At 37.4% G+C, this 20,587-nt stretch overlaps 1 protein-coding gene across 4 annotated transcripts in view; it reads right to left on the reverse strand.

Annotated features, from left to right (window-relative positions):
• Positions 1 to 7,644: 7,644 nt before the first annotated feature.
• LOC127631013 (tyrosine-protein phosphatase non-receptor type 1-like) overlaps positions 7,645 to 20,587 on the reverse strand; it is a 32,276-nt gene continuing 19,333 nt past the window's right edge. For 3 of the 4 annotated variants that reach the window (XM_052108949.1, XM_052108950.1, XM_052108952.1), the window contains one exon: positions 17,859 to 19,795. In XM_052108949.1, coding sequence (XP_051964909.1) covers positions 19,716 to 19,795 — 80 coding nt within the window. In that variant the 3' untranslated portion in view covers positions 17,859 to 19,715. Of the gene's footprint in view, positions 8,064 to 17,858; positions 19,796 to 20,587 lie in introns of those variants that run through there. The other variant, XM_052108951.1, reaches the window with a different exon arrangement.

Consider the following 20,587-nt stretch of genomic DNA (forward strand, 5'->3'; position numbering starts at 1 on the left):
TACATTCTTCAGTTTTTAGGGTTTAGAACAAACCCCTAACCTTAAGTATGAACAATAATAAAATTAATACTTTCCTTGACAAGCACTTTTACTGACTTAAGCCTGTTTTACAATGCACACAGAAGCAGAGCGTGAGCCAAACTTAAGTAGTGCGTCATGACAATTTTGCAGCAAACAACGCATGTGCTTTTACACCAGCAGTGTTTCTGCTGCAGAAACTGCTGTGCTCTACACAGAAAAAGAAGATATAAAATGCTTTCAGAAGTGAGCTATTGATAAGTGTTACAAGCATGATCGTCATGAAATCGTATTTACATGATGTTGGTGTTATCTAATTCAGTCTTGTAGAATTATTTCATGTAGTGACAGCCAACACAATAAGCTCTACTAATTTTTAAACATCATTATTAAGTGGAAAGAGAGGATGATGAGCATGACTGTTGTTTTGATTGTTTTTTTGTTGTTGTTGTTGTTGTTGTTTGGCTCGATCACACTTAATAATATATCTTAATAATCTAGATAGAAAAAAGTAATTATGCACAACCATCTTTATGTTCTTTGTTTACTCACTATATTCACCACCAACAGTCAGGTCCCACATTTTCTCATTTGTTAATTAATCCATATCAAAAGAGGCAACAGAGCACTTTAAGTTTCTTTCAGTACAAGACTGAGGAAAGTTCTGAATTCACTAACCACACGCTGGGCCATAGCAAGTGGGGTGAAAGGCAGTAAAATTTCTAGGGGCCCACAACAAATTCAAAACAGTATTATTTGAATAGGTAAGTGGCCCAGGGCAATATATAGTCAGGGGTCCCAGAATTAGTTGCTATGGCCCTGACCACATGAGCTGTCGTGTGCATTTGTTTACATTTGGTAACACACTTGGCTGTATATGGGTATTTATTACTGTTACCGCTTTAGACCTGCTCTCAATATAATAGTAAATAAAAGAGCAGTTTTATTTTGTTTGTTTAAGGCTTTGAATTGTTGTAAACTGTAGTTTTAATTTATAAAACTGAATATCTGAATTATTTTTGTGTCATTTATTTATTTATTTCCTACGAGCTGTAATTAATATAAAATCACACTAGACTACAAATATATGCTTAATCTGTGCAACAATTACTATTTTGTATTTATTTGTATTTATTTGGTTACTCTTCATGATGTCATCAATAGTGCACTTTCTTTTTAATTTAGCTTGAGCAGCGCAGCAAAAAGAGACTCAAAGCCGAAACTCCCACTGGACTACTGCTCACGTGCTGCTTCTGCTTCCGATGTACATATGCTAATTTGTTAACATGATCGGCAAAATAAATATGCACTGCTTCTGTCCTGTTTTGGCAAAAAAAGCCATTATGTTATATCCAATACAGCAGTTGTAAACACTTTGATTTGAAACAGTTTAAGACTAAACCTTATTCACCTTATTTTGTAACGTGGAAATAGGCAGAGGCTGCATTTCCGGCAAATTTGTAAAATTTCCACTGTTACTGAAAGCAGTGTAAATAAATAGAAGGAAAATAATACCAGAATTTGGAGAGTCGCATGGCGCCATGCGGGTGTCGAATGCTTGAATGGCGAGCTCTGCATACTTTGCTAGTTTTTAATTATATTTATGTCATAAACCAGTGAGATTGGATACACCCTGCTACATAACTTTGCTATGAAGTCAACATGGCAAAGAATTCAACATCCTCAAGATCTGGAGGTATTAAAAGACACTTATGTGCTCAAGCTGATACCCCTGACAATGCCACAGACCAGGGACTCAGTTTGGATGGTGCGGCGGGAGAAATCCAACAGCAACTGTCCATCATGTCTGTGATGAATGTTGTAGTGGACTTGGAAGACCTTGCTGTAATACGCCGATTGATTACTGTGATGGAAACTAAATTCTCTGAATTGGTTACAAGCATCGGGGGCCTCAAGAAACGAATCAATTATATGGAGTCATCGGAGAGGGAGTTAGATGCTAATCTGCTAGTGGCCAAGATAGATTTGGAACTCGTTTGGGAAAAACTTGAAGACCGGAGTATTTTTTGCAATACACAGGAAGGATTAGGTCATCTGCTGCACTCATGAAAGGCCGGCACACTGATCATTCGTTTGACTGTCCGAGGAAACTGAAAGTGTTTGTTGTGTGTGGGTGTGTGTGTGTCTCACAAAATTTGTATAGAAACACCAGACTTCAGCAATCTGACAGCAATGTTGTCGCGGGGACTCTCGTAGGCGTGCATGGACTGTATGAGTTTAGAGAGATGGACTCTTGTTGGCGCTGTCATGCATGGGGTTAATGCGCATGTTTTTCTTTATTTTGTATGTTTGGTTCTGGGGAAGTTCAGGGTTTGACTGTTGCACTAATGTTGGAATGTGATCTTCATAATTTTATTTTTGACAAACAATAATATTTTTTCTAAAATGTAAAATGTTAGAGTGGATTGTCTCTTTTCACATGAAATTTGAATGTGTTGGGGCACCCCATAAAAAGAAAGAAGGTTATTTATTTTCTTAAACGTTACGAATATGATATAGTGTTTCTTCAAGAAATGAGTCTTTCCCTGTAGGAAGCTGAAAAATGTGGAAAGATATGGGGTGGGCATGTTATCTTTAGTGCTGGCTCAGTCATTACATTTGTAAGTAAACATCTACAATTCAAATGTCTCAAACAGATTAAATCAATTAGGAAGAGTCATTATTGTTTTAGCAGAAATCTTGAATCTTGAAGGGATGTTGCAAGCCACTGGTACCCCTCATGATATAATATTGAGAGGAGGCTTTAATCTATTTATGGATTCAGTCCTTGATCCTAGTGAAGCAAAAGAGTGCAAGCCCCCTAGCAACATTGAAACTTCACAGGATGTGTACAAATTTTGGTCTTACAGCTATTTGGTCCCTCATTTCATCTGTTGTTGATTGCTCAATTGGAAACATCTTAGTCTCAGATCACACCCTGGTGAGTTTAGAAGTTTTGCCACATATGCAGAAAAATAAATCATATAATTGCCGCTTTAATGTATCCCTTTTGCAAAATCCTGATTTTCAACAAATGTTAAAGGCTGAAATCAATGTTTATATGGAGACCAACTGGTCCTGAGTTTCCTCTGTGAGTGTGACTTGGGAGGCAATTAAGGCAGTTCTTAGGGTTCGGATCATACAGTATGCCTCACTCATCAAAAAATACAAACATGAGAATTTGTGGAGTTGGAAGGGAATAATAAAAGTGCCGAGGCAGAGCTGAAGTGCCGAATGTCGTCTGATGGCCTTAGAGAATTGACCCGTTTGAAATACAGATATAATACTAGTTTGTCGCGGAAGTTGTAGACATATTTCAACTCGGGGGTCAAGGCAGGGAAGCATTTGTCTAGATATATAAAGCAGAGTGAGTCTTTTCTACCATTCCCTCTGCTGGTGGTGAAATATTTACCTCGGCCATTGATATTAATCATGCTTTTAAAGAATTCTATCTTGATCTCTATAGTTCCATGTCTTAGTCTACTGATGAGGATATTAGAAATTTTGAGGAACCATTTGAACTCCCTAAATTGACGACTGAGCAAAAAAAATTCTCTTGATTCTGAGATAAGCTTAGAGGAGCTTGGCGATGTAAATAAGGCCATGCCTGCAGGCAAGGCTTCAGGGCCAGATGGCTTTGCCGCTGAGTTTTTTAGATCTTATGCTACAGAAGTGGCTCCACTTTTGTTAGAAGTTTATACAGAATCATTAAAGAAGGGAAAGCTTCCGCCAATCATGACACAAGCCCGAATCAGTCTAATTCTTAAAAAAGACAAAGATCCAAGCGAGCGTAAGAGTTATCATCCAATTTCTAGGATGGAGACATGGCCCATGTTTTTTGGTGGTGTATTGAGATCCAGGAATTCTGGTTGAAAGTTCAGAGTTTTGTGTGTGATGTGGTGGGCACTTGGGTTTCGTTTTTCCCCAGAATCTATGTTTTGGGTGATGGGGGTGGTCATCGATGTGGGGAATAATCACATAGAGTTCTGACCTGTGTGATGATTTCCAGGCATATTATTTTGAGGGGTTGCAAGTCAGCATCATCATAATTAATGATAATAATATATTGACATATATTATGTAATATAAAGCAGCATAATGTACTATTTTTGTATCACTAAAATAGCTGGAAGTGGCTGATACAGGAAGTGGTTCATATTAAAAGTTTATAATTTTGGTGCCCTAGTTTCGTTGAAAAATAAGGTGGATTGTTTCTTAAAGCACTGCACTCAGAAATGTTTTGAAGTATGTCAAAGTATGGCTTCCACTGACACCCAACACCTGATGCCCCTGCTCCATGTAGAATAAAAGAGCTTTTATAATGTTACTGATATGACTGAACTCTTCATCTCACATGAGTGGTAATGATTTTACACTTATATTTCAAAATTACTATAAATTTCCTCATTTCAAAGTTTTTAAACAAGGAAATAGATTACAGAGTGCACCTTCAAGTCTTTGAACCATTTAGGTTTGAGGCTACAGATTGTCTGCTGTCCCAGTAGCCCAAAACTACTATACCTTGTTTAGAGTTTGAGCTGTTTTAACACTCATGATATCACTATTTTCTTTACAAACGTTTATTTCCACCTGCCATCACTCCATCACAGAGCAGCGAGGGGCTCTCAGCCGCCCAAGCATAAAGGTTGCGTCTGCTCTCTTCACCTCTAACCATGAGATAGAGAATCAGTGCGGGTGTCTCAAAATAGGCCACCGTCAGGATCAGAGGATACTGATATTGGTTGCTGTGTGTTTGTGTACGTAGGCATGAATTACGCCTTTTAAACTCATGTGATGGAATCTTAACTGACAACACACAGTGGCACTCAACTCAACCCACATCACTATATTGGATCTCTTCCTTCCTGGGGAGATAACATGAACAAGAGAAGAGGGGGAAAGCAGAGAGCGAAGACAGAAAATAATATGCATGTAAGAATGTAACTTCAGAGTGCTCTTGAAAACACACTATAGCTGAAGGTTATTGTGTGGATGTAATGACCAGTGCACCTCCTTGAAGTTGTTGTATTTATAGAATGTTCTTTATTTCACCATAAATGTCTTTGTCAGTGGCCCCAAAAAGTGTTTGGACAGTGGAATGCTAGACATTTTCAGACATCATATATTCAAGCCATTTTTTACCAGTTACTTTCAAGCAGCTAGTCTAAAAATAAGGAAGTCTCCAAGTCTCACTTTTTATTTGAATTTTGATCAATGAATTAAAAAATATATTTCATTATCTGAAACCTAACTCATTTTTGGTGCAATGTTTTGCTACAAAAGAGTTTGTGCTAAATCTCTTTAAAATAACAAAGTGCAAATAGCAACAAAAGGCATCTTTGCACTAAGTGCAAATAGCTGCAGATCATATTTGCATCCCTATTTAAATAATAACAAAATAGGGGCATCCCACAGACACCTTGTGCATATAGGGGAGTCCCACTACAACAATAACTACAGCTAAACCTACCCTCAACCGTCCCTTACAAAAATTAACCATGGTTTTACTACAGGAACCATTGTATTTTGTAGTAGAATCATAATAACCACAAAATTAAACATAGTAACAATATTAAAACCATATTACTGTAGTAAGACTGCAAGGAAATCAACCATTATTTTCATTGTTATTTATTATTAGTATTAAGAGTGGAGACAGGAACAGGATGGGAAAATGTGTAACAACTGGTCAATTCGAACCCAGTCGGAAAAATACATTCACACTGCCGTTGCGGCTCACACCACAGCAGCCACACTAATGGTGCAGTTTGTCTACATTTATTTTTCCAGCAGACTATTGGAGCGCAAAAAGCTGCTCTGTGTGGCAGGTGATATTTACATCAAGTCCAAATAGTCACTCCGTATATGGCTGTATATAATGCAAAGACATTCATACATTTTTGGGGTCACTGTATGTTTAAGGGGAAAAGTTAAAGTTCCAAGAGGATGACATTGACCAGATTGATGTTGATATTTTGGTCAATAATGTGTGACTTACAAACACTTAGCTGGACCTTAGATAAAGACCACTGAGGATATAATAGGTGACATATTGACTTGAGCTCTTAAGAGCTTATATAATGAAGAGCTCTTCCTCTTTACAATACTGCGTATGTGTTTGAACTTTAAAAACCCGAGGAATGATTACACACATAAGGTCAGTCTTTGGGTCTGTCTCTGACCGTGGGTAGACTCTGTAATATTCTTTTGTGCTAAGCAGTATTGTATATTATAAGCTTCGTATTGTGTATTCTCATGCAGAAATGAGTGAGGGTTCCAGGTAGAAATAAATATTGAGAGTTGTGAGCATGAAACCCTAATGATTACACACTTTTAGTTTCCCTTTGTGATTGAAAGGAGGACTGATTCATTAAAACCCAGACTGAATTTTTCAATGATTGATCCAAGAAACACATTCAGCTGGTCTCTGCCCTCCTAAAACATCAGACACACCCTTTAAAGCCAGACATATGACTCACAAATTAGCTAGAATAAAGGTTGATAGGGCTCTATTACACATAAACTGCTACTGTATGCTTTGCATACTGTATTTTAGAAGTCTGATATTAGAGCATTTTGAGTAGGCTTGTATTATTCCAGAGTTACTTGGGACAGTGTCAAGATGCATTTAAACGTCCTGGGATATTTGGTATTGTTATTTGCTATTGATTATTTTTTTATAAGTGCCTTTGAATCCTTCCTGCTAAGTTTAAAAGGCATACAATTCAGCCATTTTGATGTATATCAGTTCAAACTGAAGCTCCAAACTCTAACACTAAACACTAATTAAAGTGTCAATTGAACAACTAAAGTTCATTATGTCTTACAATTACGCCTAATCCATTTCCGCTTGAACTTTTAACATGATTTAGAGATGCCCCTGATGTAATCTGGGAAAGATTTCCTAAAGAATTACATGGAAGGAGGAAACCACAAGAAATGAGAAGACCTTAGGGTTGTGAATTTGTGGGTTCTCAGTCATGGTTTTTGCAGCACTTTAGAGAATATCTACGGAGTCATGTCATCTGGCAGAAATATAGTCATGCTAAGAAACAGAATGGAAAATGTAACCATTTGAACCAATTACTAATACACACACACACACACAAGGGTGGGGTGGCCTAACAGTTCAAGATGTGTGGTCGGAAAATACTCAGCTAGGGGTGACAAGGAACTAGATTTAAGGTCACAGTTTTGCTTGAAGAAAAAAAAGCCTTTCGCCCTTTACCAAGGATGTCTATAATACGTAGACTGAGTTAGAGTTCCCATTTATCTCAAAGGCAGGTGCTTGGCTGGAGCACACCTACTTCTGGGGGGTCCTGCAAGCCTGAAATCTGTTATCTTTCCTCAGGGGCACTAGGGTCTGTGCACAGATATTTTTGATCACCTGAGCTGTAAATGCCATGTCACTCTGGAGCCGCAGGTAAATGTCATGACAATGGTGACTGTCTGATAGCACAGCAAGAATTTACAAAGTCCCAAGGCCTTCACTAGCAACTTTCCTGAACTTTGACTTTAAAAGCAGCAGAAACAAAAACTCCTTTTCATTAAAAAAAAAAAAAGAAAAGAAAAACTAAAATCACTCCTTTTCATAAAAAAAAAAAAAAAAAGCAAAAATCTGGGCTGTAAGGCACTTGCAATGGGAAGTGAATAGGGCTAATCCATAAACATTAAAATACTTAGTGTTTCAAAAGTAAAGCCACACAACATAAACAATATGAATGTTAACATGATTTTAGTTTACTAACCTTTTCTGTGCAAAGATAATTTGTATAACATTTTACAACTTTGTTGACATGACGACGTAAAGTCGTTGTTACAGTTCAAGGATGTGCAAGGTGGGGATGGGAACCGGCTGAACTGTAAACAAAATCTTAATGTCAAATTTAACTAAAAAACAAACAAACACAGACACATAATGCGGCCATGTGCATCTCTCTCTCTCTGTCTCGAACAGGCGCCTCCGGCTCCCATTTATCTCATTCTCCCGCTGATCAGCTGATTCTGAGCTGGCCACGCCCTCCTCATCATCACAGATGTAAAACCTGTAATAATAAAAATTTAAGCTCAAATACTAGACAAGTTTTAATAGAAGAAATAATTTAACACCCTGCCTAAACTGGTTGCAAGCAGCGTGTCGAGTCTCGTCAAAAGCAATTAAATCCATTATAATCTATATAATAATTCGGCCTACACTGGAAGTGTCCTTTGCAGCACGTCGCGCCAGCAGAAAACAGGTGTTCTGTTCCATTTTACTACCACTGCCAACAGAAAAATATAGAACTGCACAATCTCTCACAAGTTTATTTTATTAGCAACGTTTCGGCAACAAGCCTTTGTCAAACTTGAAAGAGTGTGTGCGGTTACATATTTTTCTTTTGAAAGTTTTTGTCCTAACTTGCACCTCCAAACTTAAGGTGTGCGTTTGCACGTGTCTTACTATTACTGCCAACAACACAAATTTAGAAAGTTTGTGTCGATGCATCCAGCGTAGACAGCCTCAAGCCGTTGCGCTGCGTCACGTCAATAGACGCACCCTGTGTAGACAGGGTGTAAATGCTTTTTTAAATTATAAGCTTCACATTTCTGCCTTTAAACCCTCCAAAAGTCAGCCCCATTCACTAGCATTGTAAGTACCTCACTGTAACATTGATTTTTGCTACCTTTTTAAAAAAGAAAAGGAGGGGCAAGTGAAAAATGACTGAAGACAGAATTTGCCTTTAAAGGAGAAAGAGCTTTTCAGGGCCCAGATGGTGTAGTTACAATATCTAAGTGCAGAGGCTAACTGGGTCATTCTAACCTACCAGCTGACCCCTTGCCCTTGACAAAGACTAAAGCTCAGGTTGCTGCAAGGGGGATGTATCCACTGTGTAGACATTAAATTGAGATGAATTTGAAATAGATGGGTGATTAACTTAGCTACCAAGCACACACAAATACACACACACACACACACACACACACAAATAACACAGAATATATGAATTCTCACTGCTGCTCTGTATCTGCAAGTCATCAGGCCTTATTTTAGAAGAGTGAAAAACAAACATGATTACATGATTAGAGCCAAAGAACATGTTGTTTTGCGTTGCATGTCCTGTGTATGAAAACATCCCCCCATAAATCACATGAAACAGCGAGTTGCCATGACGACTGTCAGGCAGGTCATCGTACAATGTTTAAATCGCGAGCCTCTGCCCACGTCAGCGAGCGTGTGTGTGTGTCGGTGTGTTTGCAGCAAGAGGAAGGAAGTGCTGGTCGCAAAGAAGGGGAACCACCGAGCTGAGCTGTTTACGTAATCAGCTACGAGGTGCACAAAGCAACAGGAAATTACAGCGCAAATGCTCATTGCTATGGAGATCAACCTAAAAAAAACAAGATGCGGTCAAGGGGTGCCCTCAAACAGACCAGCAAACACAATTTATTTTCCATTATCTCAAGCATAAACATGCAAAACAACAGAAGAATGCAAATTTTTATTTATTCACTCAAGTCATGGAAGCAAATCAATTATGATGGGTTTGTCGGCCTTACATTGACGAGATATCTGTGATTTCACGTCTGGGATAACCTGCGAGTTCAGGTTTGGGTTCAACTCCAATTCCCCAAAAATTTTAATTATGTCACCCTCAAGTTGATCCAAACCCGTATTTCTTTCTTTTGCTAAACGCAAAATGTGTTTTTATTGAATTTCTCAGTCTGCCTTTCCAATACAATGGCAGTGGATAGTGCCTCACTTCAAAGCTTAAAAACAATTCTTTTTAACATGTGATTGTGTGTCATAATCCAAGTCTTCTGAATAAATACAATAGGTTTTGGTGAGAAACAACATGAAATTTAAGTCAGTAAAATCTTGACATCCATTTTGCACTAAAAAGAACACAGGGTGAGTAAATTATGACAGAATTGAATTTTTTTTGGGTGAACTCTTCCTTTAAAGGAACAAATTATAATTATCTCATCATGTACTCATCCTTAAGGCCTGTTCACACCAAATCCATGGTGAATTTGCATGATGAACTCAAGACAGAAGATCTATACACAGAGACTGAAACAATTTCTCCCCTGTACCACAGGCGACACTGTTCTACAAACGTATTCTGGTTTACTGCACAGACCTTTCAGCATTCAGCTTTCAATACATGAGATTAATGTACAAGCTGTTAAGGCATTTATTTACCTAATTTGGCATAACTGTTTTATTATGTTCTCAGAATCTGTTTTCTTTGTACGAGTGGAATGAACAGACAGCATTGTTGCATAAATATTCGTCCCATCTTTTTATTATCACATCTATTTTGCTACAAATCTATTCCAAATGAACTCCCGAACCCACGTCAAAGTCCCTGTCAAGGCCAGTCAGTCCACACTCGACAGCCATTTTTGGAACGCTCCCAGGCAGGCTGGGCAGCTATTTTCAATGTAAACAAGTACAGGTCCTGTCTACTTAAATTGGGAAAGACCAAAATCTCCAAAAGACTTGGCCAAGATTACGATCAAAGAACATATGTTTTATGTGATATTTTACTACAAGCTAAATCTAAACAAATTGAAAAACCTCACTGCTATTTTTAATGCCAGGATAAAATAAAATGCACAGTGATATGCATATTAAAGAATGTACATTGACAAGACAAAAAGACAAAACACCAGGCATATTATAAAATATTAGGTATCAACACATAACAAATATTCCAAAAATATATTTTTTTACATATATACAGCTTGTATTATTTATTTACGGGGTGGCTGTGGCTCAGGTGGTAGAGCGGGTCGGCTGCCAATTCGATTCCTGGCCCACACGACTCCACATGCCGAAGTGTCCTTGGGCAATACACTGAACCCCAAGTTGCTCCCAATGGCAGGCTAGCGCCTTGCATGGCAGCTCTGATGTCATTGGTGTATGTGTGCGAGTGTGAACGTGTGTGTGATTGGGTGAATGGGACACAGTGTAAAGCGCTTTGGTAACCTGTAAGGTTAAAAAAATTTGCTATATAAGTGCAGACCATTTACTGCATATTTGCATTGAATTCAGAGTTTTTGTGCGTACGACAAGTACAAAAGTACAAGAATACACATTGTTGTATTTATACTTATTGATTATACAAGGGATATACAGTAGAAGCAGACTTTCAAATACAGACTAGGTTTATGTTAGTGGCACAAAGGGTTCATGAACAGCACCTGTTTAGTTTGAAGTTTATAATTTTTGAGGGCATCTGTATATTCAATGCCGATTTTTGCCAGTTAAATAAAGTGCTGGATTGTGCAACAGCAGTGATTCTAGAAACATGATAAAAAGCTCACATTTCATTGGTCAGTAAGTTTTCGATGCAGTTTGAAGAAAAAACGAATCTGTAAAAAATTTCAATAAATAAATACCAAGACTTGGATTATTGCCAACGGTGTGAATAGTGCCATAAGAATCCATTGTTCCTATCAAACGTTAATTATGGGGGGCCTGGGTAGCTCAGCAAGTATTGATACTGACTACAACCTCTGGAGTCGCGAGTTCGAATCCAGGGTGTGCTGAGTGACTCCAGCCAGGTCTCTTAATGGCGAGTTTACAATACACGATTTTCGCTTGCAGACAGTTTTGTGGAGATTGCCGACAAAAGCCTGAAACCATAGGCAAATCGGAGCTCACACCCGTGAGTGACATGATTTGATATCAAAGACATGATTTGAGAGAAGCGCCGATGTGTCGCCGATGTCAGCGAGATATCTAGAATGTTAAATATCTGGACTTGATGTACCGGCAACAGAACATCAACTAGCATGGCTGCGGTATCAAAAAAGTCTCATTGGACCGAAGAAATGGAGGAAATATTTGTGGAACGTTGGCAGGAGCACCAGTGCCTATTTGATGTTTCATCTGAACTGTACCACAACCGGTGGAGAAAGAGAAGAGTTGGAGAGATATTGCCAATTCTCTTGTACAGTCAGGTAAGCACATAGGTAGATTTTTCAGTACTTTTTCATATTGTAACCAATAAAATATATGATGCCTTTATAGGCAATTAAAAACCATACACATATTCTGAAATGCATAACATGTGATCATGCATTTGTTTTCATATCTCGTATATCACTTCTCATGTGTTCTCCTGCATGACCTACTAAGTAGTGGGAATTGGGCATGCCAAATTGGGAGAAAAGGGGATACATTTTTTTTTTTTTTTAAATAAAAAAAAAAGTTAATTATGAACGACATTCGCACAGGAAATTCAGGCTTGGTGTGACTAGGCCTTTATGCTGTCTCAAACTCACATGACTTTCTGTTTTCTGCAGAACACAAACATAGATATTTTGATGGAGATTTGATGTGAATATATTCTTAGCCTATTAGGGACCAATACTTCCAAGTACAGAAAAGGACGTAAAGACAGCATAAACATAATCGATTTGACCCAAATGCTTTAATCCGAGTCTTCTGATTTGATGCCATTGGTTTTGGGTGAGAACCCAGAAGTTAGCGGTTTCTGGAGACTCTGCAGTCTATTTCTTCTCACATAATAATGTAATTTCATTTTAAATAATTATGTCAGTTTAATTATTTATTTGGAAAGTAGCCATGTAGTAGGTAGAATGATATATGGTCAGCCAGTCATTATCACAAAATAAACACATTCAGGGTGATGCAAGACCTGTCTGGGATTATTTTGCAATAACGACTGGCTGACTGTAGATTGTCCTTTATCAGTTCTACATATATACAAGAAATGAATATGGAGTAACTTACATTTTAGACACAACATGGCCAGTTATTTTGTCTGTTCTTGCTATTTTCAAACAATGTTTAGTTCCAAAATAAGCCAAATTAGGATCAACCTTTGTGCCACTGGGCAACGCATAGACTTCGGTCTAGAATGCCGCAAACACTGACTGGCGGAGTGCTGCAAACAGTGAAACGTACCAGAGCTATTCTAAAATATATCAGCACATTTGGAATGGCACTTGTCCAAACCGATTAGAGGACCAGAACTAACTGTTGTGTAATCAAACACTCTCATAAATAAAGAACACAAAAAAAGGCTCAATAAAATAACTGGAATTGTCATCTGAATCGTCACTGGACAAATAATTATTATTTTTAACAGTTAAAGTTTTACTTACTACTTAGAGTTTGTTTACACATCTGCATTGACACTGAAAAAGTGTAATAACCATGAGTCAGACCCAGTTTTTTTTTTTTTTTCTGGAGTTTCCTAAATCTGTTGCTCCCAGGAAATATTCCAAAAGGAACCGAAATGGGAGGAGAGTGAACATAGGGAGGTACATACAGGAAAGAGAGACAAATGGAGGAGAAAACCAATACCATTCCTCATTTATACGGTCACATATACTGTAACAAACAGACAATAACATGGAACACTGGCCACTTGCCAATCTATCTAATCAAAATAATTATTTTCAGAAAATGCCATTTGCTTGCTATAAGATTTGGTAGTGCTGTAAAGAACAAAAATGATAAGCACAAGTAGCAGTTGCCTGATACCTGAATCCCCCCACCCCCTGCAGAAGTTTCAGGTTAACTGTCTTTTAGAGAATGTTTCCGGTACGAAGCCCCACCTCTCAATATTTGTACAGAGTAGTTGGATCAGCCTGTTCTCTCTTGTCTGTTTTACGTCAAAGTACCACAAGTGTTAGGGAGTGTCCTGACTCACACACACACATTCTCACAGAAACATTCCTGAATAGCATGAACCGCATGATGCATGCACACAAACACATACTTCAGAACAAACTCACACCTGTACTGTAGGTTTAACCAACAACAGAATGTGACTGCACACAAAAACACACAGACAAACTGTGTTATACATTCATACAAGTTTACGACTCTACCTGTCATTCTTATGATGGTATTTCTCAACATATTATTTCCTTCATTAAATCCAATGAAGTTGGGGTGGGGGTCTCCTAAATGCATAAATGTAATTTTACTTTTTCCAGTTGATTTACGCAAGTCCAATTTAATTCAAAAATCCATCCATTTAAACTTCTTGAGGCGTTTTCCATTGCTACTGTTGCCTTTGACTTACACACTGAGGGGTTTGTAAGTAGAGCTGGGCAGATTAGCCTACTTCTGAATTGTAATCGGGTACTTTATGTATCCGAGTGTAATGATTTAGAGTTGACAGGATATTAACCTTTGGAAGGCAGAGTTAATATTGCACAGAGATTGTTTTTTTTCCCTTGTGTAACCTTAAAAGTGAAATTATCTCTGGACATCCAGTGGTGAAACGCTGATTTAGACCGCTAAAGTGAAAAATGTCCATTGCTTAATTAACATGTAATCCATAAGAAAGCAACTGTAGTCCAATAACGAGTATTTAGAAATGAAATGTAATCTAATTACAAGTACTTGAGTTTTGTGATTTGCTTACGTGATCCAGATTACATGTAATCAGTTGTTACCCAGTACTGTTCATGGGTTCTTATCCGTAAAGCTGCTTAGGGGCAATAAGCATTTTGAAAAGCAGTACACAAATAAATGTAAACTGAACTAAGCAATAAAGATAATAAAGTCCTGATGAGACTGTACTTCATTTGCAGCTGATATTATTTTAATTAAATCCAAAATACTGTAGTTAAGTGATGCTTGAGTGTGTGTGTGTGTGGCAGAACTAACTGAATCAGTTTTATCAGTCTATTATTGACATTAAATTTCTGTAATGCTCTTTGTTAAAGGTCAAGAGACTTGGGTGTTTCTCATTGATAATAAAATATCTATGGGCTAAAATCTTTTCAAGCTATTTCTTTTCAAGTTCATAAAAAAAAATAATAATAATTATAAACTGCTCAAACAGCTCAAAACCGAATTCCAAACTGTTGAATCACCATAAAAAGACAAAAGAGATAAGCTACAGCAGTTCAGGGGAAGAAAAAAACATACCATACCACTACATATAGGCTACGTCACAGGAAATGGAATGAGTAACTTGACAGATCCAATGCAAATCATACCGTTACCACTAACTGACACAGTCCAACAAGTCTCCACAAGCAGGTAAATAAGAGTAGGAATTATAGACTTGTGTTACAAGTAAAACATCTCTCAATCAAAATACAGCGGTGGTTTGGCAGGTGGATGAACATCTCTGCATCTGCATTTCTGCTCTTCGCACATGCTAAAAAATAAGGTTACAAACGGGCACTGATATATTAAATACACACTATCTTATTGCAATGATATGAGTTCAGATGAGTTTTAAAACGAGCTGTTTTAGTTTAATTATCGGGAAAACCCCAATAGAAGAGTAACTTAATCCTAAAGCGCCCTCCACTGGCCACTTGAAGTTCGCATGTGCGCACTGAAGCAGAGAAGTTACTCAAAATGCATTAAAATGCTATTCACACAAAATTACTTGAATATACCTTTCCTTTTCTTGGGCTTTAAGTAAACATGTTCTAAGTGGTGTAACCACCAAGAGATTGTGAAAAAAAAAAAAATCATAAAAAGCTGAATTTCTCCAGACAAATTGGTATGGATAGTTTGGAATAATTAGATCTTAAAAAAGTCAGGTGGTGTAACTAACATTCAGATAGCCTTTGTGTCATCCTGTGACAAAGCATGAAATAATTTGATACCTTATAGAGAGGAGGACTCTTTTAAATCCTCATGACTAAGATAAAAATAAATAAATAAATAAAAAAAAAAAGGTTAATATTTATTACTCAAAAAAATCTAAGTGAACAATTAAGTTATGTATACTTGTGTCACATGTAGTTGAAGTCAGAAGTTTACATATACTAAGGTTGAAGTCATTTTTGTAACCTTTCCACAGATTTAATATTAGCAAACTATAGTTTAGCAAATCTAAGGAGCAATGTTTCCAACAATTGTTTACAGACAGATAGTTTCACTTTTGACAGACAATATCACAATTCCAGTTTGTCAGAAGATTACATGTGCCAAGTTAACTGTGCCTTCAAGCAGCTTGGAAAATTCCAGAAAATGATGTCAAGCCTTTGGGCAGTTAAATTAGCTTCTGATAGGCTAATTGGAGTTAATTGAAGGTGTACCTGAGGATGAATTTTAACTCAGTGCCTCTTGCTTGACATCATGGGAAAATTAAAAAAAAAAAAATCAGCCAAGACCTTAGAAAAAAAAATTGTGGACTTCCACAAGTCTGGTTCATCCTTGGGAGCAATTTACAAATGCCTGAAGATACCAAATTCATCTGTACAAACAATAATACGCAAGTATAAACACCATGGGACCAAGCAGCCATCATACCGCTCAGGAAGGAGACGCATTCTGTCTTCTAGAGATGAATGTAGTTTGGTGTGAAAAGTGAAAATCAATCCCAGAACAACAGCAAAGGACCTTGTAAAGATGCTGAAGGAAACAGGTAGACAAGTATCTATATCCACAGTAAAACAAGTCCTATATCGACATATCAGCAAGGAAGCCAATGCTCCAAAACCACCATTAAAGAAAAAGCCAGACTACGGTTTGCAAGTGCACATGGGCACAAAGATCTTACTTTTTGGAGAAATGTCCTCTGGTCTAATGCAACAAATATTGAACTGTTTGGCCATAACGACCATCACTTTGTTTGGAGAAAAAAGTGAGATTCACAAGCCGAAGAACACCATCCTGACTGTGAATTATGTGGGTAGCAGCATCATGTTGTGGGGGTGCTTTGCTGCAGGAGGGATTAGTGCAAAATAGGTGACATCGTGAGGAAGGAAAATTACATTGAAGCAACATCTCAAGACCTCAGCCAGGAAGTTAAAGCTCAGTCACAAATGGGTCTTCCAAATGGACAATGACCCCAAGCATACCTCCAATATTGTGGCAAAATGGCTTAAGGAAACAAACTCAAGGTATTGGAGTGGTCATCACAAAAGCTTGACCTCAATCCGATAGAAAACTTGTGGGCAGAACTGAAAAAGTGTGTGCAAGCAAGGAGGCCTACAAACCTGACTCAGTTACATCAGTTTTGTCTAGAGGAATGGGCCAAAATTCCAGCAACTTATGAGAAGGTTGTGGAAGGCTTCCCAAAACGTTTGAGACAAGTCAGTGCTACCAAATCTAACAAATCGTATGTAAACTTTTAACCCACTGGGAATGTGATGAAAGCAATAAAAACTGAAATAAATAATTCTCTCCATTATTGACATTTCACATTCTTAAAATAGAGATCCTAACTGACCTATGACAGAGAATGTTTTCTAAGATTAAATGTCAGGATTTGTGAAAAATGGTGTATAAATGTATTTGCTATAAGGTGTATGTAATCTTCTGACTTCAATTGTATCAAGGTGCAAAGAAAATGTTTTACTCCCTTTCACTTTTTAAAAAATATTTTGATTATGAAAATCAAACTTGGAACAATATTTTTGAAAGATTTCTTATTCTCATCTCATCAGACAAATAGTATTTGTTAATAGCTCAAATGCAATATTTGCACCAGAAAATACTGTTCTGTAATAAGGAACCATAAAGATTGAGAAGGACAGAAGAGATCAATGATCAGTTCTTCTACTTCTCACTCCATGCATTACATCCTCTATCGTATCTGTGTGAAAATTTTGAATGCGGTATTACATGCAAGGCAAATTATAACAATTATTTTACCTTTCAAGAGAGGATGAACAACAGCACATAAAACAAGCTCAAACTACACCACACTTGAAATACATGTTTGAGTTTGTAATATATTATTTAGATTTACTTAACCATTAGAACTCATAGAGAGCTCCTTAATTCATACCTTTTAAAGTTTCAGGTATGAGATCTTGACTTTGCAACTCAATATCTGAGTAACTTCCCTAATCAAGCGGAGGATAAAACACATGCTGCAATAACAGTAAAACCGATGGATCAGAGAAGCATAAGTTTATTACCACAGCATCAGCTTTGAGTTGTGTCCAAAAATAAAATTTCAAATGTCAATACATCCAACCAGAACAAAGCATAATACGCTTTACTTACAAAAACAAATAGATAATCAACATTAAAAAGAACAAGAGGATGATGGGAAAAAGGAGCCTTATATACAAAGACAGAGGATGCTTTCACATGTCTTCCAATCCAGAAATAACTGAATATGACAAAAAGGAAATCGACAAATACATTTCTCTATATATGCATGTAAATAAAGCTGGCAAGAAGAGACTTTACATTCTGTGGGTCCAGCAACTGGACCTGATTTTGGGAGTGAGACAGAAAGTCACTACGATGGATGGTGGCACCAATTTTACATGAGCTTCAGAGCGTTAACCGCTTATCCCCACCGACAAATAGGAAAACTACCCGACGGCCCAAAAATTACCATTCTGGACTGGTCAGCTAGTAGTCAAATAGCCATGTCACCATTAAACCTAAAGAGAGTTCATCCAAAAATGAAGATTCTGACATCATTTACTCACCCTCAAGTTGCATCAAAACTGCATGCATTTCTTTCTTCTGTGGAACGCAAAAGAAACATGTCTCAATGTTTTTATTATCATTTTGTCCATTCAATGAAAGCCAATGGGGTCCAAAACAACAATGGACCTCACTGACATTCATTAAATGGACAAAAACAGTTGAAACATTCTTCAAAACGTCTTTTGTGTTCCACTTAAGTCATACAGGCTTGGAGCAACATAAGAATTATATAATATATGGCTTCATTTGATCTTAGATATTATTTTATCATGTTAACCATATTAGTTAACATGAACAATACTTTTACAGCACTTACTAATCAATGTTATTTCAACAAATACATTTTTACATTAAATTTTATCAAATTAACATTATGAACAATCATCAAATGTGTATAATCTCTCAGGATATTTATTACTGTGATAAAAACATTAATGCAATAAAACAGAAACCCAATAAAACCCCAAAGCCAGCTCACGGTCACTGATCTTTTTCATTCATTCAGTGCTGGTGTTTGGATTTTGGTGAGTTTGACACTCACTAGACACCATACATTAAGTTTTCTGAAATGGGTCACAAGAATCTGAATGTATCTATATTGCAGCAGACAAACAGTGAAACAGAAATTTAAATTCAAAGCCATTCCCACAAGCCCCAACCCAAGCGAAATTCTCCATTACTCTCAATTCTGCCACCTGCTGGTCTGACTTTGCCACACACACTATTGGTGCTTAAATTGACCTGACAAATAATAAAGCATTATGCTTACATGAAGCAATTATAGAAGTGAACTTGCTTCCTCTCAATTGCTGAAGCCCTAAAGACCCACCAAATGCAGAATATGAGGGCCAATAGAGAGGCTGCAAAACTTAAACATTTTGGTTTAATAAGGCAGTGGCCCAACAAAAGATAGAGTGACTGCAATGAGCTCTGGTTTGACAAAAAAAACGAAATGCCCGCAGCTACTTTTATTGCATTGGCCCTCTGGAAAAGCCGCCGATAGGCTGTATAAGATTTAACTTTTTGTCCTGAATGAGTCATCCAGAGGTTAAAGGGATAGTTTACCCAAAAATGATAAACTGTCAACATTCTTCAGAATGTCTTTTCATACAGGTTTGGAACAACATAGGGGTGAGTAAATAAAGAAATAACTTCTTAATTGGAGGGAACTAAACTTAAGATGCCAGCTCCAATATTTTTTAAATATTTTGAACCTTTGGGCCAAGCGAAAACAGATTTGACCAAGAAAGAAAAACAATATGCCAGAATAAGTCTCTCCAGCAACAAATGAGTGATTGAGGGGACAGTTCAGTCACTTGCTTGAGCATTTTACATTTTCTCTTGACTCAGACAGATGAAGTGCCAGTGTCACCTTTGGGGTACACACAAAAGCTGAGGGGAAAAAGGACGAGAAGAAAAAATTAAATAAGGTTCAGTCAACAGGTCTGGGATGTTTCTACTGAGACAGCAGTTTAAAGGGATTGTTCACCCAAAAAATACAAATCTGTTATCATTTACTTTCCTGTCTTTTAAACCAGTATGACTTTATTCCATGGTACAAAAAAAAAAAAAAAACTGTAGGCAGGATGCTTGAGACTGATGGCCTTAAGTCACCATTAACTCAGTGAAAGGTGACTGATTAGTCATACTGCCTAATATCTTATTTGTCTGTGGTCCACAGAAGACAGTCAGTCGTATCGGTTTGGAACAGCATGAGGGTGCATAAATGACAGAAATAAAAATTTTGGGAGCTACCAATTTAACACATAACCCATGATCTAATTATTGGAATCCAGGACTACTCAACCTTTTTTCTCTGACACACACAAAAACACATATACAGGTCTCATGTACAGCAAGTCCGTATGTTCAGCATGTAAAAGAATGGCACCCCCTTACTCTGAGAGGAGCTCATCTTCTGTGCAGCTCCATTTGAAAAATCTGAAGACCATCACTGATAGTCATTAGATTGAAATTGCAAAATCACATTATTGACAAAAATTCCCTTAATTACTGCAGCAATAACAGAGTCTTTTGGATTTGCTTTACCTGTGTATAACATTTGGGTAGTAACACCTGAATTGTGAGGCCCTGAGGTTTTAAACGGACACACGTGTTTATTAAAGTGTGTGAAAGAGTGTGTTTGGAGAAAAACACCAGCAGTTTGGCTGAGAACAGCCTCTT

Source organism: Xyrauchen texanus, chromosome 37, assembly GCF_025860055.1.
Source record: "Xyrauchen texanus isolate HMW12.3.18 chromosome 37, RBS_HiC_50CHRs, whole genome shotgun sequence".
In the NCBI taxonomy this organism is placed as follows: Eukaryota; Metazoa; Chordata; class Actinopteri; order Cypriniformes; family Catostomidae; genus Xyrauchen; species Xyrauchen texanus.